At 43.8% G+C, this 23,555-nt stretch overlaps 1 protein-coding gene across 1 annotated transcript in view; it reads left to right on the forward strand.

The window, feature by feature from the left end:
* Positions 1-23,555, forward strand: part of LOC144688683 (deoxynucleotidyltransferase terminal-interacting protein 1-like) — a 51,734-nt gene that overhangs the window by 13,550 nt on the left and 14,629 nt on the right. Inside the window, exons 2-10 of the mRNA XM_078555517.1 lie at positions 1,757-1,827; positions 3,097-3,193; positions 9,551-9,649; positions 10,665-10,733; positions 13,429-13,485; positions 14,897-14,958; positions 16,528-16,573; positions 17,318-17,376; positions 18,392-18,452. Of these exons, the coding sequence (XP_078411643.1) occupies positions 1,757-1,827; positions 3,097-3,193; positions 9,551-9,649; positions 10,665-10,733; positions 13,429-13,485; positions 14,897-14,958; positions 16,528-16,573; positions 17,318-17,376; positions 18,392-18,452 (621 nt within the window). The remainder of the gene's footprint in view (positions 1-1,756; positions 1,828-3,096; positions 3,194-9,550; positions 9,650-10,664; positions 10,734-13,428; positions 13,486-14,896; positions 14,959-16,527; positions 16,574-17,317; positions 17,377-18,391; positions 18,453-23,555) is intronic.

The following is a 23,555-nucleotide window of genomic DNA, read 5'->3' on the forward strand; positions in this document are numbered from 1 at the left end:
ATACAGCTGCAGCATGACTTCCCAGCTTTTATACTCAATACCCCTGCCGCTGAAAGCAAGCATGCCATATGCCTTCCTGACTACCTTATCCACCTGCGTTGCCACTTTCAGTGACCTGTGGACCTGTACACCCAGATCCCTCTGCCCGTCCATGCACTTAAGGGTTCTGCCATTTACTGTATAATTCCTACCTGTATTAGACCTTCCAAAATGCATTACCTTGCTTTATATATTCATTTGATATATCCTGTTATTTCTACTCGCTAGCACGTAGCACTGATAGTAATCCTGAGATCACTACCTTTGAGGTCCCACTTTTTAATTTATGGCCTAATTCCCTATATTCAGCTTGTAGGGCCTCATCCCTTTTCTTACCTATGTCATTGGTATCAATATGTACCATGACACTGGCTGTTCGCCCTCCCCCATCAGAATGTCTCGTAGCCTCTCCAAGACATCCATGACCCTGGCACCAGGGAGGCAACATACCATCTTGGAGTCTCTTTGCAGCTGCAGAAATGCCTGTCTGTTCCCGTTACTATTGAATCCCCTATCACTGTAGCCCTGCCATTCTTCTTCCTCCCCTCTTGTACAGGAGAGCCACCTATGGTGCCATGGATTTGGCTCCTGCTGCTTTCCCCTGAGAAGTCATCTCCCCCAACTGTATCCAAAATGGTATATCTGTTAGAGAGGAGGACGGCCACAGGGGACTCCTGTACTATCCGCCTTCCTCTACTCTGCTTAGTGGTCACCCATCCCCTTTCTGCCTGTTTAGCCTTTACCTGCGGTGTGACCACCTCTCTGTCCTCGCGCTGCTTTCAGCCCCGAGTCTCCCTGGAACTCTGGCTCTGTCCTCACGCCACTTTCAGCCCCGAGTCTCTCTGGAACTCTCACTCTGTCCTCGCACCTCTTTCTTCCCCAATTCTCCCCGGAACTCTCACTCTGTCCTCGCACCGCTTTCAGCCCCGCGTCTCCCTGGAACTCTTGCTATGTCCTCGCACCGCTCTCAACCCCGAGTCTCTCCGGAACTCTCACTCTGTTCTCGCACCGCTTTCAGCCCCGCGTGTCCCCGGAACTCTTGCTCGGCTCAGAGCTGTGACGCACTCCCAGGTTGCACAGCCCATCACTGCTCACTGCTAGAGCTGTGACATATTCCTGGGTCACACAGCCTGTCATTGCTCCCTGTCAGAGCTGTGACGCACTCCCAGGTTGCACAGCCCATCACTGTTCACTGTCAGAGTTATGACCACTCCCGGGCCCTATAGCCCATGTCATAAACGTTTTAATTACTAAACTTGAAGAATGGGCAAATGGAACATTAATTTTGCTGTAACTGAGGTGGTCCATTTCGGTAGGAAGAATAAGTAGGCCATACACTCTTTAGAAAATAAATGGAGTACAGGAACAGGGGTCTTGGGGGTACAGCCACACTAATCACAAAGTAGCAACCCGGGTGAATAAGATCTTTTTTTTAAAAAAGCCAACAAAGCGCTCGAATTAAAAACAGAAAATGCTGGAAACGCTCAGCAGATCAGACAGCATCTGTGGAAAGAGAAACAGAGTTAACATTCCAGATCGCTGATCTTTCATAGAACTGGGAAAACTGGGGCCGAGGGCACCTCGTGAGGCCCAAGGGTGCGGGGCAGAGGGTGCCACGTGGGGCATGTTTTTGCTGAAGGCGGCGGGGGAGGGGGGGGCGCTTGATGCTGGAGGAGTTGTTGTTCCGGTGATCTTACCATGTTTCCCTGTTTTGCAGAACCCCTGGAACATCATGATTAAGCACCGCCAAGTTGCTCGAAGGGGTCGGAGATCACAGATGGCAGTGAGGTAAGGCATCTTTATTGATCTCAGTGCTTGTGAGTGCACTGACTTCATAATCCTGGACCCAGAGATCTGTGGATTGGATGCCAAGTTGGGAAGTAGAGCTACTAATAAATCAGTTAACTCTGGCAGGCACTGTTAAATGACAAAGTTACCAGATTGTTCTTAAAAACCTAACTGGTCCACTAATGCCCATTTTTAATGGTAATCTGCTACCTTTACTTGGTATGGTGTACATGTGACTCCAGTCACACACTGTGGTTGACTGTCAGCTCACTTCAAGGTAACAAGGGTTGGACAATAAATAGTGTTGCGAGTGTCTCTCATGTCCAGGAAGACGCACATACCTTCAGCCTTTGTATCTTTCTGTGTCATGTAGTCATCATTTGTTGGTGTGTGTGAATCTTTCTTTGCAGTTGAAATCATCAGGCTTTGAAACCTTTTGATTTTTATCTAAAAAGGAAGAATGTGCAGGGTTATGGGGAGAAGGCAGGAGAATGGCACTAATTGAATTGCTCATTTGGAGAGGCAGTGCAGACACACTGGCTCTGATTCTGTAATCCAGATCAGGAGGTTAATTGGGACATATCAATCCGGGGTGCACTTGGCCCTGCTCTCTCTCTCTGTCTCAACCTTTATTGATACTCTGCTCTTCATTGCTCTTCTTTGCCTCTCAGAACCTCCCTCTCCTTAGCTAGAATAATTCTTGTGTGCTCTCCATCCTTACGTTTCATTGTTGAAATCAAAAGTCCTTGAACTGACTTGATCTCATTCTTCAGCAGAGGCTAAAAACATTGAATTCCTGAACTCCCTCAACTCCTCTCCTCTTATAGCCTGTAGCTTTTTGAACCCAAGCTTGGCAGCATCTAAATACTACTTGGCCAACCTTGTCTTTTCTTTTTGACCATGGTGCTGTTTTTACTTTGGATTGAGGCAAAAGCACCTTATGCTGATCATCAAATCCTTTGAAAGGGGACACATTGTTTAACTTGGATTACATGAGGCAGACTCTCATTAGGATTCTGTGTTCAGACACCCTCCACATTTCCAACAGGTCTTTGTAACATTATGTTGGTGTCTTGGATTTGGTGGAAGTAAAACTGATGACTGCCTGTGAGCACTACAGGATGGGAATGAAATAACACACATTCACCTGCAGGTTATTCGTGGTTCTGTAGGAACTGTGGACTATCAGGGCCTTTGAATGTACTATTAAATGTTTTTTTTGCCATAGAGTTTACAAAGTTGAAATATCACACTGCTTCCTTTTGTCAGCTTCACCAATCCAAACATATCCATGGATCTATTGCGAACTGTTCTGCAGCCTCACATCAATGAGGAGATCCGCGCTGTGATCAGCAAGTATACCAAGGTAAGCTCTTCCAGCCCACTGCATTTTACATTACAATGTGTGGGTAAAATTCTGTCTACCCTGCTCACCCTGTGGGTTGCTGGGTTAACTGCCACATACCAATCTCAGATTTAGGGGTATATATTGGTCCTGTATTTGGCTATTTTTTAATATACCACCCACTGCTTCTGTGGCTTCAGCCAATAAAGCTTTTGACCAGTTTGCTATTGTCAGTCTCTCTCATCTCTTTAAAGTTATCCTCACCAAAATCTGAAATCTTAATAACTGTTAAGATTTTGCTTTACAAATTTAACACAAAATTTGATCATGTTATGATGGCACCGTTAGATAAATGTCCCTTACTGTTAGAACTAAGTCTGGCTCATCACTAAATCTACAATGGCCTACTCTCACATTGACAGTAGAGCATATTGCTCCAGAAAATTTTCTTGAATGCACTCAGGGAATTTGCTTGAGTGACTCTGCTTTTATATACCAATTCTTATAATCTTAGCATTATATAACAATTGAAATCTCCCCTTAAAACAATTTTGCTTTTGCTACAAACCTCTCTTATCTTGGAATTAATATATTTTGTCATTTCATTTCTGTTTTGAGGAAGGATGTAGATAACTCCCATTACAGATTTAAACCCTCCCTTGTTACTCAATTCTAATCATTCTAATCTGCTGATGGCTGACCATTACTAATTTTAAGATACCGTGTTCCATTTGTGTCCTTAATCAATGATGGTAATTTTTCTCCCCTTCCAGTTTCCATCTTCTTTCTAAAGACCTTATCAACTGGATTTTTTTTTGTTCACAGCATGTGAACATTGCTGGCATGGCCAGCATTTATTGCCCGTCTCTAATTGGGAAGGTGGTAGCGAGCTGCCTTCCCGAACCGCGGTCGTCCATGTGGTGATGGTACTCCTATAGTGCAGTTAGTTAGGGAGTTCCATGATTTTGACCCAACAAAGAAACCTAGAGGTCCAGGTTCATAGATCATTGAAACAGGTACAATAAAAAAATCGAAAAGGCTAATGGAATGCAGGCATTTTTTAATAGATGACTAGAATACAAGGGAGTAGCAGTCATGCTGCAGTTATATGAAGCACTGGTTAGACCACACCTGGAGTTACTGAGAGCAGTTCTGGCCACCACACCTTAGGAAAGATCTATTGGCTTTGGAGGTTTGGTTGGAAGGATGTGATGAGTGGAGTGCCACAGGGATCAGTGGTGGGGCCTCAACTCTTTACAATTTATATAAATGACTTGGATGAAGGGACCGATGGTATGGTTGCTAAATTTGCTGATGACACAAAGATAGGGAGGAAAATAAGTTGGGAAGAGGATATAAGGAGGCAACAAAAGGATATAGGTTAGGTAAGTGGGCAAAGATCTGGCAAATGGAGTATGATATAGAAAAATATGAAGCCCATTTTGGCAGGACGAATAAAAAGGTGGCATATTATCTAAATGGTGAGAGGATGCAGAGGGATCTGGGTGCCCTAGTGCATGAATCGCAAAAGGTTAGCCTGCAGGTACAACAAGTAATTAGCAAAGCTAATAGAATGTTATCGTTTATTGTGAGGGTAATTTATTATAAAAGCAGGGAGGTTATGCTTCAGTTATACAGGACATTGGTGAGACCAAATCTGGAGTTCTGTGTACAGTATTGGTCTCCTTATTTAAGGAAAGATGTAAATGCATTGGAAGCAGTTCAGAAGAGGTTTACTAGGCTAATACCAGGAATGGGCAGGTTGTCTTATGAGGAAAGGTTGGGCAGGTTAGGTTTGTATCCACTGGAGTTTAGATGGGTAAGAGGAGACTTGATTGAAACTTTTAAGTTCCTGAGAAGTCTTGACAGGATGGATGTGGAGTGGATGTTTCCTCTTGTAGGAGAATCTAGAACTTAGGGTTACTGTTTCAAAATAAGGGGTCACCCATTTAGGATAGAGATGAGGAAAACATTTCTTCTGAAGGTTGAGAGACTTTGGGATTCTCTTCCTCAAAGGGTAGTTGAGGCAGAGTCCTTGAATATCTTGAACGTAGAGATAGATAGATTCTTGATAAGCAAGGGGGTGAAAGGTTATCGGGGGCAAGCAGGAATATAAGGTTAAAATCAGGTCAGCCATGATTTTATTAAATGGCGGAGCAGGCAGGCCCGGTCAAGTGCCTACCTTTCCTAATTCGTATGTTCACATGAAGGTGTACAGTGTAAATTTACCAGAACAATACCTGGACTTCAAGGGTCAAGTTACAAGGAGAGATTACACAAACTAGGATTGTATTCCCTTAAATTTTGAAGTTTAAGGGCTGACTTGATCAATGTCGTAAAGATATTAGGGGGAACAGATAGGTTAGATAGAGTGAAACTTTTCTTGTTGGTTGCTGAGTTATGACTAGGAGGCAAAGTCTAAAATTTAGAGCCAGACTTTTCGGGAGTGAAATCAGGAAACGCTTCCACACACAGGCATGTAGAAGTTTGGAACTGGCTTCTGCAAATGGCAATTAAAGCTAGAAGAGTTGAAAGTTTTAAATCTTAGATTAATGGATTTTTGTTAGCCAGAGGAAATGAGGAAAAGGCGTGGATATATGCAGTTAGGCTTCTGATCAGCCATGATCTCATTGAATGGCAGAACAGGCTCAATGTGCCAAATGCTCAACTCGTATTGCTATGTTCCTAAGAATGTTGTCCAGGTCTTGCTGTGTGCAGACATGAGCTGTCATTATATGAGGAGTTGCAAATGGAACAAAACACGGTGTAGTCAACAACCAGGCTTGTGCTATGTATGATTCTAACCAGTGGAAAGTTTCCTCCTTGATTTGATTGACTTCAGTTTTGCTAAGACTCCCTTCATGTGACACTCAGTCAAATGCTGCCTTTGTCAAGGGCAGTTACTCTCTCCCTACTTTTTGGAATCAAGCTTTTTGCCCATGTTTGGACCAAGGCTGTAATGAGGTCAGGAACTGAGTGGCCCTGGTGGTACCTACACTGTGCATCAGTGAGCAGGTTAATGCTGTGTAAGCGCCACTTGATAGCACTGTCGACAACCCCTTCCGCCACTGTGCTGATGATCAAGAGGAGGCTGATAGGGCAAGAATAGTGAGCTTCTGTAAGTATTTAACAAGAAAAGAATAACTAAAGTGAGCAATGGTCCTGCAAAGAGTGAGAATGGGAAATAAGGAAATAGTCTTTTGGTATTAAAAAAAGTGCTGGAAAAATTCAGCAGGTCTGGCAGCATCTTTGGAGAGAGTAACAGATTTAACGTTTTGAGTCCATATGACTTCTTCAGAGCTTTTGGTTGTACAGAACTTGAGTATTGCTGAGAAAAGACTTTGTCGAAGCTTTTCTTCTTGCACTCATCAGGACAATCGCAAGAATACCAATGTCAGGTGAAGCAATGACTTTATACTATGAGAAGAGAGTGCTGATTGGTTGGCAAGTGGACTCTGATTGGTAGAGGTGTGCCATGGAGAATGCACCAGCTAATGGTGACTGACAGTTAACTGCCAAGCATTGTTTGAAATTTAAACCAGGCAGCTTAACTCTGAATGGTCAAGGCATTGCCCTGAGGAATGAACCAGCGAATGGGCTATCACTAATTTTGTTTAGCTGAAACAGACACAGTATGTGTATATGTTCTTTCTGCCTGCAAGGAGCAAGGGCCTGTGTATTAATATATGTAGCTTCCAGTTATTTGCATACAGAACATGTATACACATTGTGCCTGTTTCAGCTAAACAAAATAAGCGATAGACATTCGCTGGTTCATTCCTCAGGGCCATTGCCTTGACCAATAGAGTCAAGCTGCCTGCTTTAAATTTCAAACAATGCTTGGCAGTTAACTGTCAGTCATCATTGACTAGTGCATTCTCCATGGTGCGCCTCTACCGATCAGAGTCCATTTGCCAACCAGCCGGCTCTTTCTTCTTGTACAGTATAAAGTTGTTGCTTCCCCTGACTTTGTATTCTTGCATTTGCCCTGGTGAGTGCAATGCAAAAAGCTTTGACAAAATGTATTTTATCAGCAGTACTCAAATAAGGAAATGGCGGATGTACTGAATAATTATTTTGTCTGTCTTCACTGTAGAAGGTACAAATAACATCCCAAAAACACTTGTAACTCAAGAGGTGAAAGGGAGGGAGGAACATTTACAATCACCAGGGAAAGGATACTGTGAAGATTATTAGAACTAAAGGCTGACATGTCCCCAGGACCTGATAGACTTCATCCTAGGGTCTTAAAAGAAGAAGCGGCTGCTGAGATAGTAGATGCGTTGGTTGTAGTTTTCCAAAATTCCCTAGATTCTGGAAAGGTCCCATCAGTTTGGAAAATAGTGAATATAGTTCTCTTCAAGAAAGGAGGGAGACAGAAAGCAGGAAACTATAAGCCAGTTAGCTTAACATCTGTCATAGGAAAAATGCTAGAATCCATTATTAAGGAAGTTATAGCAGTGCACTTAGAAAATCTCAGTGCAATCAGGCAGAATTAACATGGTTTTGTGAAAGGGAAATAGTGTTTGACTAATTTATTGCCGCTCTTTGAGGAAGTAACAAGCAATGTGGATAAAGGGGGACCTGCGGATGCGGTGCACTTGGAGGCAGCACATCAAAGGTTATTGCACAAAATAAGAGCTCGTGGTGTAAGGGGTAATATATCATGGATAAAGGATTGGTTAGCTAACAGGAAGCAGAGAGTAGGGATAAATGGGCCATTTTCGAGTTGGCAAGAGGTAACTAGCGGAGTGCCACAGGGATCAGTGCTGGGGCTGCAACGATTTACAATCTATATCATTGAATTGGATGAAGGAGCCTAGTGTATTGTAGCCAAATTTGCTGATGATACAAAAATAGGCAGGAAAATAAGTTGTGAAGAGGATATAAGGAATCTGCAAAGGGATTTAGATAGGTTAAGTGAGTGGGAAAAAAATTGGCAGATGGAGTATAATGTGGGAAAATGTGAACTTGTCCATTTTGACAGGAAGAATAGAAAAGCAGAATATTAAATGGAAAGAGATTGCAGAACTCTGTGGTACACAGGGATCTGGGTGTCCTGGTACATCAATTACAAAAGGTTAATATATAGGTGCAGCAAGTGATTAGAAAGGAAAATGCAATGTTGACATTTATTGCAAGGGAAATGGAATATAAAAGTAGGCAAGTTTTGCTACAGTTGTAGAGGGTGTTAGTGAGACCACATTTGAAGCACTGTGTATAGTTTTGGCCTCCTTATTTAAGAAAGGATATAATAGCATTAGAAGCAGTTCAAAGAAGGTTCACTGTACTGATACTTGAGATGGGGGAGCTACCTAATGTGGACAGGTTGGGCCTGTATCCATTGGAATTTAGAAGAACAAGAGGTGATTTTACTGAAACCTATAAGATCCTGAGGGGAATTGCCAGGGTGGATGTTGAGAAGATGTTTCCCCTGTGGGAGAAACTGGAACTAGGGGACACAGTTTAAAAATAAGGAGTCTCCCATTTAAGATGGAGGCACAGAGAATTTTTTTTCTCTCAGAAGGTCCTTAGTCCGTGGAATTCTCCTCCCCAGAAAGCAGTTGAGGCAGGGTAATTGAATATTTTTAAGGCTGAGTTAGATTCTTGATTAACAAAGGAGTCAAAGGTTATGGGGACTGGACAGGAAAGTAGAGTTGACACCACAATCAGATCAATCATGTTCTTATCAAATTGTGGTGCAGGCTCGAGGGGCTGAATTGCCTACTCCTAATTTATATGTTCATATGTATGTTCACATGTTTGTAATTGCTTGGATTACCTGGGCAATTTTCCACATTGTTGGGTAGATGCCAGTGTTGTAGCTGTACTGGAACAGCTTGGCTAGGGGCGCAGCTACTTCTGGAGCACAAGTCCTTAGTATTATTGCAGGGATGTTGTCAGGCTCATAGCTTTTGCAGTATCCAGTGTGTTCAGCCATTTCTTGATATCAGGCTGCTGCTCCTGGCATACATTTCTGCAATTCCAATCATGACAAGCTTTCTGCCATGTGTCAGTAATGTCTTCAAAGCTATATTTGAGCCTCTGATTCACTTGATTTATATCTTACTCTCCTTGCCTTAGTATATAAAACTCTTATTTAGGTCTAATCTCTAAGCTGTCCTCTTGCCCTGATGTTGCCTTCACACCATTTAACTTAAAAGGTTTCTTATTTGTCACTCCTTTAGCTTTTGTTATTTTAGTATTCCCTTCACCTGGGTCTGTGGGCTGTTTACAAGAGTCTGTGCCCTGTTCTGTGAATGGGTTGGTGGGTTCAAATGAACTTTTTGCTCACTGGGTTGAAGTGTTACTGTTTAGGTGCAGAACAGTCCCTGAAGTCTTTTTGCATGTTTTGCTGCTGACTGAATCTGTTTTCAGTTTTTTCAGAAGGCTGCATGGAATGTGAAGGAGAATATTGGGGAAGACGTGGATCCTGAGCAACTAGTGCAGGAAACCTGTAAAAACTGTTTGGAACAGGTAGGGAAATGATGGGAGGAGAGGAGAGAGCTGCTTGTTACACATAACGCCTTCACTTGGATTTCTGCTAATTATATTTTACAGTGCAGGGACTATCTGGGCTACATCTGGATCTTTCCAGCACAAAGAGTCAAACTTTAGTATTCATGCTGGAAGCAGAAAATAAAAGGAAAATAATCTTTATTCAAATGTATGGAGGGCGCAGAATCCTTCCAATGTTAAAGAATGGATGTTATTAAACTATTCTGCAGGATTATGGGGTTTAAAACTATATATTAGCCGCCTTGGAATTAAGTATATGAAGTTAACCGTTGCTAGCAATAATGACACACTCGGTTTCACATTTACAATTCAATGTACTGGAGAATTCACCTCGGAGGTCAAGTCTTGGCAAGTTCTGAAGTATTTACTCTAACACCCCTCTTTTGCTTTAGTACAGATTCATATGTTATCAAAGGATTGCCTCAGAAGCCCCTATCAATACTTTGACTTGACCAAATTCCCAAGCGATGCTCTTGGAGAAGTTGATATTTAAAACCATAGTTCCTCAACTTGATGGCCAAAACATAGCCATGGATATCTCACTGCTGGAAGACCTGAAAGCTGAGTGAACAATGATAGATTTAGCCTCTGTTGTCTTGTTTTTGCTTTTCATTTCACAAAAATGGAGACTGAAACCACCATTTCCAGCCTTCTAATGAAAAGTTACTTAACATACAAAAGCTAGAAGTTAGTGTTTAAGAATTAACCACTTCTTCACGCTGATTAATGAAGATTATCAATCATAATGTTTGAGGAATTTGGGTAAGCAGTCAAGAAAATGCAGTTAGGGTGGAGAGCTCCAGTGGATGCACAAACAGGATGGGTCGAGTGACCACCTCTTGTGTTGTAATGTCTGATGATGTCGTTACATGCTGGCGAATTACTTGGATGGGAGAGGGTTCTTTGTTCTTTTTGTGTGTACTAGTAATTGTGAGCCAGTACCTCACTGTCTTATCCCCTCTCCCTGCTGCAGGCTAAGATGATGTATGCAGATGGAGGGAAGATGATTACCAAACCAATTGGAGAGCTTTCTGCCATAAAGGTAGGCATAGATTTTAATTCTGAGCACAGGACAACCAAATACAATTAATACCCTGCTCCACTGAATGTCAGGCCAAATCTGGAATAGTCACAATGCTGTTTCTTTCTGTTGTTATAGACAGGAGGGGGGTTAATTCAATCAGCACTCATTTTTCCACTCCCCCACCCATCCGTCAACAGCTGTTTTTGGTGCATTTCCCTCTTTATAAGTGGTGGCGTATTTTCCAACCTCTTGGTTTTGGTGCAATCCAATTTTCTATTAATAACCCCCAAGCAGACTATGGATAGGATGAACTCAAAGGATTAGTTTATTTGTGCGCATTCAAAATGCGAAAGGTTGCAAGTTTGCCTCCACACTCAGACTGTAAAGAGGGAATAGAGAAAAGAAAGATTTACAGTGCAGAGACCACAGATAAAAGAAATATTGTTTCACATGGGTTCCAAAGCCTAGAATCAAAGTCCAATGAGGAATTCCTTCTCTGAGTTCAGTCAGTTGAAAACTGATGCCGGATAATTCACTTTTCCGGTGGTGTTGACTTCACATGATGAGATAGGCATGAGAGATGAATCAGTCTTGTAGGTGATGGTACAAAATTTCCAGCCGAAGCAGTGTAGCTGGGGCCAGGCGTTCAACCTGGGCAGAGCTCTTCTGTCAGGCGGCCAGTTAGATGGGAAATAGCAGACTGAGCTTTTCAGTTCAGTAAGGCAATATTACTGGTTCCACAAACCAGAGGCCCATGCCACATGGCTCCCACCTCTCCACACTGTCTTTGACAAGGGATATGTATCCGCTGTCTGGTCCCTGAGTTTAAATGTCTCAATCATTAAGAATGGAAAGGAAGGTTGTGGGGCTCTTTGTCTTAGCAGATGAGCAGACTCCTGTTGGCCAGCCTGGGTTATGAAATGCAGATGGCCTTTGTATAACTCTTTGAATTTGGCTTGTGCAGCCCACAGGGGAGTCGTTAGTGGCTCCCCAGGGATAACGATGTGTGAGTTTCCCCGATACTGCCAGGTAGCTTCCTTTGTTCGGGGTAGGGGGGGCGGGGTCACAGTCAGACATAGATTCAGCCATTTTTAAAGGTGTTTGTCCAGTTTTTAAAATTTTTGAAACAGCCAAGAGGATATCTATATATAATAAAAATATACATTATGGAATCTTAGTCACCTCACACTGTACAGAATGTTCACTAGCCATTTGATAGTTGGCAGAGAGCTGGTCACTGTACCAAGCTGCCACCATTCAGACCTGCTAAACCAGCCTTAAATAATTCCATCTGGGGTCAGGTCTACCTGTTATCAGGCATGTCACAGGGAAGAACTGCTGCAGCGGCCTTTCCTGTTAGTCTGAGAACATTATCGGTCAGCTTGGTGAAGTCTGCAGTCTGGACACCGTCCTTACAACTGAAGGAAGAGACAAGTCTTGGGAAGTAAAAGGACTCTGAGCCTGTACTCTAAGGGGACTTTGAAAACTAACAGGTTGAGCCATGTACCTGATGACTGACTATTCCTGTTGTAATAAGTGTTCAAAATTCTTTTTATCCTGTTAAACCTTGGTAAATTTCAATTGATTCAGCTTTATTTTGACTTCCAAAGATGTGGTTTCAAAGCTGAATGCATTCTTCAACCTTGCCAGAGAGCTTTTGGAGAGATTCATCTATCAGTTTGGTAGTGACTCGAATGCAACAGTGGAACATCACTCAGCCCGTCATTTCTACTGTGTTTTAGTACAGTGTTAGTACATTTCCCATGGCATTGCTTGCAGGCTGGCACAGGTTGTAGGTGAAGCTTCAGCACCACCTCGTGATTGCAGCCTGTAATTACTACATGATCAGGACCTGTTTACATAGGGCTTTACCACTTTATGTACATTTTCAACGCGAGATGTTGACTAATGTTAAAAACCATGACAACCAGAAATTATATGTGTAGACAGGAAATGTCTGCACCCCTATTTTTATGGGTACTCAATGAATTACCACACTTTTTTGTTCCTTTTCCTCTCATGAATACACTGCTCATGAGAGAGCGTAGTTTCCCATGAGTGGCAGCTCTTCATAGTGAGCTAGACAGTGAATGTTGGCAGGCTAATTCACAATAGAGGTCATGACCACCATACCAATTCTATCTATACACCTGGGTTGCCAATAGGGGTCAATGGATAGCAACCAAGTGTGAAAGACCTAGCCGTTTTGATTTGACTGCACGATAGTCCAGGAATGCTGGGGCTAAAGGGTATGGAAACTTAGTTCAGTGAAATGGGATGACAAGGTCGTGGATCCTCTGGTTCAACTCAGACAGTTCCCAGGGAGTGGGGTGAGTCAGGGGTTAGAGGATGGATTTTGTGACTGTAACCCTGTTTATTCTGTGGCACTATTTTGAAGAAGAGCAGGGCAGTTCTCCTCAGTGTTCAGGCCAACATCTGTCTATCAACCAACATCTATCATTCATCCAGCCTCACTATAGCACATTGCCTGTTCATGATCATCTACCTGATTGTGGATTCTTGCTGGCTTCCCCATTTCCTACTTGACAACCGTGGGTACACTTCAAAAGTACTTCATTGTCCGTGAAGTGTTTGAGATGTCCTGAGGTCATGAAAGATGCTGTATAAATACAAGTTATTTTGTCCTACTTTTTCATTTTCAGCTTGAAAACAACCAGTGTGATATTTTAAAGTAAAATGTGTCTTATTACAGCGCTCACGACAAATGGAGGATGACCTGAGCCAGAGAGGGAGTCCAATCCCAAAGAAGGTCAGCATGAGTGATGTTGGACATGAGAAGCTGAATGAAGGACAAATCCAGTAGTTTGGAGTTTGTAGGAATTTAGGAATGTGGTAGTCCCTGCTGGGCAAGATACTAAGATTGCTTTTCCAGGGTTTTGCCCTGTCCCTTCTGAAGGCATTGCCCCTAACCCTTGCTAGTGATGGCAGCTTAATGGTTATGTTGTGGGATGAATAGTCCAGAGTACTGGACCAAAAATCTGAAGGCATTACTTCAAATCTCACCTGGAAATTTATATTCAGTTAACTCAATTTGCCTGCAACGCAACATCCTGTGATTGAATTAAAAAGGATGGAGCCCGGGTGCTGATTGCCAGCCTGTAATTTAGCTGAATGACCATTCTTCATGTGTAAGTCCAAATGGTGAGGGCTTGGCAGGCTTTATGACCAAGGGACACATCACAGTGTGAGCCACTTTGTAGCAGAGGCCACCAGGCAAAGCCGTAGGGCATTGAGGCAAGTGATAGGACCCAATTGCTAGCGCAGATTAGACCATGTAACTTGACCCCAGCCCAGGAACTGAAATGGGGACATTCTGAACTGTATGACTTTATGCAATAGGATTAGGTGTCATGGTAATGCAGTAATGGAATAAGAAGGTGCCACACAGCCGATACAAAACGTTCAGTATCTTGCACATCAGAAAACCTGATCATCCTTTCCCAGCAGACATTGACTTCAGAGTGCCCCCCATGTCGACAAGCAGTTTTTAAATACTGGGCTAATATCACCGTAGGGTGCAGTTTGTACATATTAGCATAGTGGCTATGGTATTGGACTAACAGCACAGAGTCATGATTTCAAATCCTATGGCAAATTGAATTCACTTAATCCTGTTTTTTGCTATTTTGCTGTAGAAATCCAACTAGTTCACCAATGTCCTTCAGCCCTGTCAGCCTTACCAGCGTGGTTTGCCTGTAACTCCAATCCCACACCATGTGACTGAAACCTTATGCCGTTGGTCAATAAATGCTGCCTCGCCTGTGTCACCCATATCCCAAGAACAATGTATTGCCCTTTCACTTACCTCCCTAACTGACCACGGTCTGAGATTGCCTCAGTAATTGGTTTGTCTGTTGAGACAATCCCAAATACTGGATCTCCACAGAACCCTGGACAATCCACAGTTCAAGTGTTCCAGGGCATTTTTCCCACTGGACTTCAGGAACAATGGTGTCATGTCCAGTAAGGATCTCCTACTGTGCCTCAGGTGAAGGGTATATTATTAATGTGACAACAGAGAGCATAGAGCAGATGATGACTAAGCTGAGCAGGACCTAGGTACATTTCCAACCCTACTCCATCCCATACAAAGATGTAGGAGAATCTGGAAACTGTGAAGGACGCAATGTTCTAAATAAATTGCACTCGTACTTTTGCAGAGAAAAGGACGACCACCAGGACATCTGATTTCATTTGACCGGACGACCCCAAGTGCTACTGTGTGAGTACAGCTCCTCTGGAGTGCGTGTAACCTGTGACATTTAGTGTTGGAGGGGACTTGGGTAAACTGTTGCCCTCCAACTGACTGCTTTTCCAGCAGGTTAACTTTGCTCAGGAATGATTGTAAATCTACAGCAATGATGGCACATCTCTTTTCCTCAGCTTCACTGCCTGGGTAACAGTTACTTGATCCTACAAGAGCAAAATGACAAAACTGCAAGGTGGGAGGAAAGAAGAGGGAGGCTTCTTCCTCACTCCAGGTTCCAGTGTCCCGTGGTCAGGGAAGGGGTTGGTGGGACACGGTCAGAGAACCACGCCTTCAGGGCCAATGAATGCTTTGAGCGTTTACTGTAACTCTGCTACAGTAGCATTGTGTACAGTATGAATATACTGCCAAGCTTGAAGCTAACCTTTCATAAACAGTCATGCTCAGACCTTGTGTTTGGAGCTGAGTGATGCCAGTAGCAGCCTCCTACCACTACTGCTCAAGAAGTATTGCTGTCAATACAGGTATTATAAAATATACCTTTTCCAAACAAAAACCTATATCTTGTTTCAGTGTGTATGTCGCAATCACCAGTACTATACATCCTTCAGTTGCTTAGCCCCTAATCCCTGGGTTATGCTGGTAAACATCTGCCCCTCTATTCCTTTTTCCCTTTAAGACACTCCTGGGGCACGATCGGTGGGCTCGGGAGCGGCCAGGGAACGGTCCGCTGCCTGCAATCGGCCTCCGACTACCATTTCACGCTGGCTGGCCAATTAACGGCCAGTCAGTGTGAAGTGCATGCCGAAATGCTCAGCACTGCTGGGATGGGGGCGGGAGGAGGGTGGACGCTGACGTCGGCGCAAGCAAGCACTGAATGAAAGCTCTCTGAAGGCAGAGAGCTGCCTCAGGGAACTGAAGACTTCAGATGTATTAAATAAAGATTTTAAAATCAGAACAAAAATGTCCAAGCATCACAAACAGTCACCTGAACATATACATTATAAAAATTCTGTCCACAGATTTTTAAAAATTTAATAACAGAAACCTCATCCCAACCTTGGATAAGGTTTCATGAAAAATGCAAAGGCCCTCTGGCCGATTCACCCATCAGCCAACTGAGGTTACATGGACCACAAAAAAATGGGGACAGTTACAACTTTAATGGACTTAATTGCCCTCTTAATTGTCAGCGAGTGCGTTTCCAACTTTTACGTCCGTGCACAGACCGAAATATCATGCGAGCACGGGCTGACGTCGTGATGACATCGGGCAAGCATACCGTGCTATTTTACGCTCGAGCAGGTCGGGTGCGCACCTGTGCGTGGGCCTGAAAATTGTGCCCCTGGAAACCTCCTTTGACCAAGCTTTTGGTCATCTGCTCTAACATCTCCTTATGGGGCTCAGTATGAAGTTTTGTCTGATAATGCCCTGTTTGACTCTGGAGGGCATCATGTCAACATCCAATCACGGGGTGAATCTGGGTGAAGTTTGGTGTGAGACAGGAACAGGGTTGTTTGAATTCAAAATAAAACCCAAAGCACTGTTATCAGAAAGGCTGTAACTTGTTAACCTCTCTCTCAGCTCAAAGGTGAAGTATACTGAGCCAATCAAACGGGAAGGACCTAAGGTAATGTTTTCAGCTTGTGTTCTCTTTCTAACTGGATTTTGAAAAGTTACTTTTTGTCACAAATAAAAGTTGCCAATTCCTTTCACCAATCACTCTTGTTGGAGCGCAAACCATCGAATGCTCTTGGATATCTCCCTATTTTGAGCATGAATAGTGGATGTGACTGTAGAGGGCAGTGTCCAGTTTTGTCCTCGGCTGATGGCCACTTTCTTGTTTCCCAAGGGTTAATGAAAGCAGCTCTGGCTGATTTCCTCTTCCTCGCCAGCATTGGAAGCTGTTACTACATCGCAGCTTATCTCTGGCTGAGTAAAGAGGGAATTGATGCAAAGAGCTGTTCTTCTAGGATGGCTCAGTACAACATTAGGCATTGCCTTCATCTGCACTTCTCTCCTTAAATGTGTCAGAGATGAGAAGTGCTTCAAAGCCACTATGGCATCACACTCTGCAGACACTGCAGAGAGCCACAGTTAACCCATTTGAGTTTGGCTGGCATTGGATCACAGTCCACCCCAGGTAGTTCACCATTCCCTCATATGGGAGGCAGCACTGACTGGTCACCCTGCTGGGATCAGAGGTAGCCCAGGAGACTTGCAGCCTTGCCCACAGCCCAGCTGTTTATGTTGGAGCAGGCAACTCTCACTGACCCCTTTTGCTGGAAGTGAAAAATGGGCTGTGTTGGGAGACTGAAGGGAATAACAGATATAAGTGATGTACTAATTGTTTTTGCGTTCTATATCTTCACAGTGGGACCCATCCAGGCTGACTGCATCAACCACATTTGTGCTTGGGTCACGTGCTAACAAGTAAGCTACCAGTTTGCATGTTTTGCACATCCTCAGTCAGAGATCACTGTCTTTCTCACATCAGCTGTGTCTAGAGGTTCACCTATTGTGCAGGATAATAAGACCCAAATTGAAGTGAAGAGATTAGGAACTCCTGCCCCCTGAGCTGGGTGTTGCAGCATTCCTGCTCCATACTCTGATGTCCTACAACCCTCATTGTATTTTCTTGGCACGAGAAATTGCATAGTAGAATACATTATTCTTTGTGTCTGTGTTTGACCTGTGATTTCTTGCATTCTCAAAGTGAGGATATCATTATTGGGGACTGGAATATCTTTAATTATTTGAACGCTGTCCCCACCAAACGCTCCCAGGGCAAGTACTGAATGGGGTTAGATACAGAGTAAAGCTCCCTCTACACTGTCCCCATGAAACACTTCCCAGGACAGGAACAGCATGGGGTTAGATACAGAGTAAATCTCCCTTTACACTGTCCCCATCACACACTCCCAGGGGAGGTATAGCACAAGGTTAGATACAGAGTAAAGCTACCTCCACACTGTCCCCATCAAATGCTCCCAGGGCAGGTACAGCTCGGGGTTAGATACAGAGTAAAGCTCCCTCTACACTGTCCCCATCAAACACTCCCAGGACAGGTACAGCATGGAGTTAGATACAGAGTAAACATCCCTCTACACTGTCCCCATCAAACACTCCCAGGACAGGAACAGCATGGGGTTAGATACAGAGTAAAGCTCCCTCTACACTGTCCCCATCAAGCACTCCCAGGGCAGATACAGCACAGGGTTAGATACAGAGTAAAGTTCCCTTTACATTGCCCATCAAACCATTGCAAGGCAGGATAAAAAGAGTAACAATATGGGTTAAATGCAAAGTAATGCTCCTTGTACTCCATGTACTAAACTTATGCCATAAAGATGGATCCCAAATGCAGAATGCTGATGTGACTAGGTGCAAACCACTTCAAAACAGTTTTGTTTCTGTGGCTTAGCTGCTGTTGCCCTTTCTTTTCCAGGGCCTTGGGAATGGGCGGCACCCGTGGAAGAATCTATATCAAGCACCCTGAATTATTCAAGGTAAGAGTAAGTGAACCCTCACCCTCAGCACCTAGTGCTAGGAGGCTTGCTATATAATTTAAATAATCACACTCATTGCCTATTGGCTGAACATTAGTGAAGAGTGTTACGGTTACAAGTAACATTCATGCCACACAAGTGTCAGGCAATGTCCATCTCCAACAAGAGAGAATCTAACCATCGCCCCTTGATATTCAATGGCATTACCATCACTGAATCCCCTGCTATCAACATCCTGGGTGTTACCATTGACCAGAAACTGAACTGGAATACTGTGGCTGCAAGAGCAGGTCAGAGGTTAGGAATCATGCGGTTAGTAACTCACCTCCTGACTCCCCAAAGCATGTCCACTATCGACAAGGCACAAGTCAGGAATGCGATGGAAACTCTCCACTTGCCTGGAAGAGTACGGCTCCAACAACACTCAAGAAGCTTGACACCATCCAGGACACAGCAGCCAGCTTGATTGGCACCCCGTCTACAAACATTCACTCCCTCCACCACTGACGCACAGTAGCAGCAGTGTGTACCATCTACAAGATGCACTGCAGGAACTCACCATGGCTTCTTAGACAGCACCTTCCAAACCTGTGACCTCTACCAACTAGAAGGACAAGGGCAGCAGATAGATGGGAACACCACCACCTGGAAGTTCACCTCCAAGTCCCACACCATCCTGATTTGGAAATATATCACCATTCCTTCACTGTCGTTGGGTCAAAATCCTGAAACTCCCTCCCTAACAGCACTGTGGGTGTACCGACACCGCAGGGACTGCAGTGTTTCAAGAAGGCAGCTCATCACCACCTTCTCAAGGGCAATTAGGGATGGGCAATAAATGCTGGCCTAACCAGTGACGCCTACATCCCATGAAAGAATAAAAAAACATCCAGGCTTTTCCCACAATGTTTCTGAATCTATACTGACCAAACCTATAAACTTATTAGCTGAGAAAGGATTAGTGCTGCCCAGGTTTCAGGGTTAACTTTCAGTCACAGTAAATGGTCTACTGGAGAATCTTAGAATGATTACAGCACAGAAAGAAGCCATTCAGCCATTGATGTCTGTGTTGGCCCCTTGCAAGAGCAACACAGCTGCCCTTCCCCATAGCCCTGCAGTTTGTTCCCTTCAGATGTTAATCATTTCCCTTTTGAAAGCCACGATTGTATTTGCCTCGACCCCACACTCAACCATTGCATTCCAGATCATAATGACATGCTCAATAAAAAATATTTTCCTCATGTTGCCACCAGTTAAAGATGATTGATAAAAGAATTAATGGCAGCTTGAGAAAAATATTTTTTCTAATCTACCCATGTAACTCATCGCTGGAACCATTCTTTTCTGCACCTTCTCTGAAGCCTTCACATCCTCCCTAAAGTGCAGTATTCAGAATTGGACACAATACTCAGTTGAGGACAAACCAGTGTTTATACAAGTTTATTGTACTGTCCTTGCTTTTGTACTTTGTCTCTATTTATGAAACCCAAGATCCAGTGTGTCTTTTTAAGCACTTTTCTCAGTCTGTCCTACTACCTTCAACGATTTGTGCACTTATACCCACAAGTCTCTGGTTCTTGCACCCTCTTTAGAATTGTATCCTTTATGTAGCCTTTCCTTGTTCTTGCTACTGAAACGTATCACTTTACACTTCTCTACATTTCATTTCATCTGCCATGTAACTGTCCATCCCACCAGCCTGTCTATGTCCTCATGAAGTCTATCAAGCCTATCACTATCCTCTTCACAGTTCACTATGCTTCCACGGTTTGGAACGTCTGCAAAATTTGAAACTGTGCCGTGTATATTCAAGTCTAGGTCATCAATATAGATCAAGAAAAGCTCCTAATACCAACCTCTCGGGGAAACCCCACTGTATACCTTCCTCCAGTCTAAAAATCAGCCATTCTGTTCTCTTTCACTTGACCAAGCTTTGTATCCATAGGTTTTCCAGCAGTGATGAAGCCTATTATGTGGTACATTATAAAATGTCTTTAGAAGTCCAAGTACACTACATCAGCTGAGTTATCCTCATCAACCTTCTCTGTTCCCTCTTCGAAAAACTCAGCTAAGTTAGTTGAACACAATTTGCCTGGAACAAATCCATGCTGAATTTCTTTAATTAATCCACACTTGCCCAAGTGACTGTTAATTTTGTCCCAGGTTATCGATTTGAAAACCCTTCCCCTTACTGAAGTTAAACTGACAGATCTTTAGTTGCAGGGTTTATCCTTACACCCTTTTTTGAGCAAGGGTTTAATATTTGCAATTCTCCAGTGCACTGGCACCACTCCTGTACCTAAGGAGGATTGGAAGATTATGGCCAGTGTCTCTACAATTTCCACGCTTGCTTCCTGCAGCATCCTCAGAAACATCCTGTCAGGTCCTAGTGACTTATCGACTTCTAAGTACAGCCAGCCTTTCTAATTTATTAATTTTTAGCCCATTCAGCCTCTCAGTTCTTAAAAGGCAAAGGTGGCAGAGACTATCTTTGTAGCTCTCTGCAGATTGCTCCAGGTCTCTTCTAAGTTTTGGGGTAAAAGGATTTCAGTATCAGAGAACCAGTTTCAGTCACATGGCCAGCGGCGATTGATATACAATGAAAGGTAGATGGTGGTCTTCCACACTTGTGGATAATTGGTTTTATGAGCTTTCCTTTGTTACATTGCAAACCTGGAGACAGTGTCTAAGAGTCCATTGACTCTGTGTTTTTGAGTAAGCTTTGAACAGTGGCAAGTGTGAATTCCACAAAGGAGTGCTGTTTACGCATGCCCATTCAAAAGGGAAAACCCCCACCCAATATGATTCATTTCAGAACTTTCTGGAAGATTGATAGTTTGTGTTGAGGTTGCAAATTTCACCTGCCACCCTTGGCAGCCATCTTTACAGTTCATCAGTGTCCATTTTTAAATAAAGGCAGGTTCCAGAAGTTTCCATACATGCAAAGTTCATGTTTAAAGTAATGAATATGGCATGCCTTTTGCTGGGCATGACACTAAAGACACTTAAATGCTGACCCAGACCTGTCTAATGTGCAGTAAAAAAAGAAAGCCTTGCTGTGTTTTACATAAGAAAGTATAAGAAATAGGAGTTTGGCCTTTCAAGCCTGCTCCCCCATTAAACAAGTTCATGGCTGACCACCTACCTCAACTCCACTCCCCTGCACTATCTTCATTTCCTTTAATTCCTATCAGTACCCAAAAATCTATCAACTCTGTCTTGAATATGCCCATGATGGAGCATCCACAGCTCCCCTGGATAGAAAGATCTAAACATTCACAACACTCTTAGTGCATTTGTGTTCAGTGTGTATCAGAATTGTGTTTAACCCTGCGTGTTTTTAGTATGGATCAGAACTGTGTTTTACGCTGTGTATGTATTCAGTGTGTGTCAGAATTGTGTTTAACCCTGTGTGTTACACTGCGTGTCTTTAGTGTGAGTCACTGCTGTATTCTATCGCGTGTGTGTTAGTGTGGGTCAGTGCTGTTTGACCCATTGTAGCTTGGTGCTGTGTTTAATGCTGTGTGCGTTCAGTGTGTCAGTGCTATGTTTTACCCTGTGTGTGTTCGATGTGGGACAGTGCTGTGTTTTACCCTGTATGTGTGTTCAGTTAGGGCAAAACACCGCACTGAGCCACATTGAGTACTCACAGAGCAAAACACAGTACTGGCACAGTGCATATTCAGTGTGGGTCAGTGCTGTGTTTTACTGCTTGTGTGTATTCAGTCTGCGTCAGTGCTGTGTTGTAGCCTGCGTGTTTTCAGTGCGGGTCAGTGCTGTGTTTACCCTGTGTTTATTCAGTGTGGGACAGTGCTGTGTTTTATCCTGTACGAGTGTTCAGTTTGGGCCAATACTGTGATAAAGACAAAAAGCTAAAAGCTACTGCGGATGCTGGAAATCCAAAACAAAAACAGAATTACCTGGAAAAACTCAGCAGGTCTGGCAGCATTGGTGGAGAAGAAATCAGTTAATGTTTCGAGTCTTCATGACCATTTTCCACACACGGTCGTTGACAGGGCCCTCAACCGTGTCCGGCCCATATCCCGCGCATCCTCCCTCACGCCTTCTCCTCCTTCCCAGAAACATGATAGGGTCCCCCTTGTCCTCACTTATCACCCCACCAGCCTCCGCATTCAAAGGATCATCCTCCGCCATTTCCGCCAACTCCAGCATGATGCCACCACCAAACACATCTTCCCTTCACCCCCCCTGGCGGCATTCCATAGGGATCGTTCCCTCCGGGACACCCTGGTCCACTCCTCCATCACCCCCTACTCCTCAACCCCCACCTATGGCACCTCCCCATGCCCACGCAGAAGATGCAACACCTGCCCCTTCACTTCCTCTCTCCTCACCGTCCAAGGGCCCAAACACTCCTTTCAAGTGAAGCAGCATTTCACTTGCATTTCCCCTAACTTAGTCTACTGCATTCGTTGCTCCCAATGCGGTCTCTTCTACATTGGAGAGACCAAACGCAAACTGGGCGACCGCTTTGCAGAACACCTGCGGTTTGTCCGCAAGAAAGACCCAAACCTCCCTGTCGCTTGCCATTTTAACACTCCACCCTGTTCTCTTGCCCACATGTCTGTCCTTGGCTTGCTGCATTGTTCCAGTGAAGCCCAACGCAAACTGGAGGAACAGCACCTCATCTTCCAACTAGGCACTTTACAGCCTTCCGGGCTGAATATTGAATTCAACAACTTTAGATCTTAAACTCCCACCCCCCCCCACCCCATCCCCACCCCGTTTCTCCCCCTTCCCTTTTTTTTCAATAATTTATATAGATTCTTCTTTTCCCACCTATTTCCATTATTTTTAAATCTAAAACTAAAACTTTGTTAGTCTTTCCACCCCACCCCCACTAGAGCTGTACCTTGAGTATCCTGTCTTCCATTCTTAATTAGCACTTTTCTTAGACAATATCACCACCTTCAACACCTCTTTGATCCTTTTGTCTGTGACATCTTTTGATTATCTGCTCCTATCACTGCTTGCTTATCTCCACAATCACCACACCCTCAACTTCTCTCTCCCCCCGGCCCCCCACCTTAGACCAGCTTATATTTCATCTTTCTCCTAACTATACTCAGTTCTGCCAAAGGG

The sequence above is a fragment of the Cetorhinus maximus genome, chromosome 13, assembly GCF_964194155.1.
Source record: "Cetorhinus maximus chromosome 13, sCetMax3.hap1.1, whole genome shotgun sequence".
In the NCBI taxonomy this organism is placed as follows: Eukaryota; Metazoa; Chordata; class Chondrichthyes; order Lamniformes; family Cetorhinidae; genus Cetorhinus; species Cetorhinus maximus.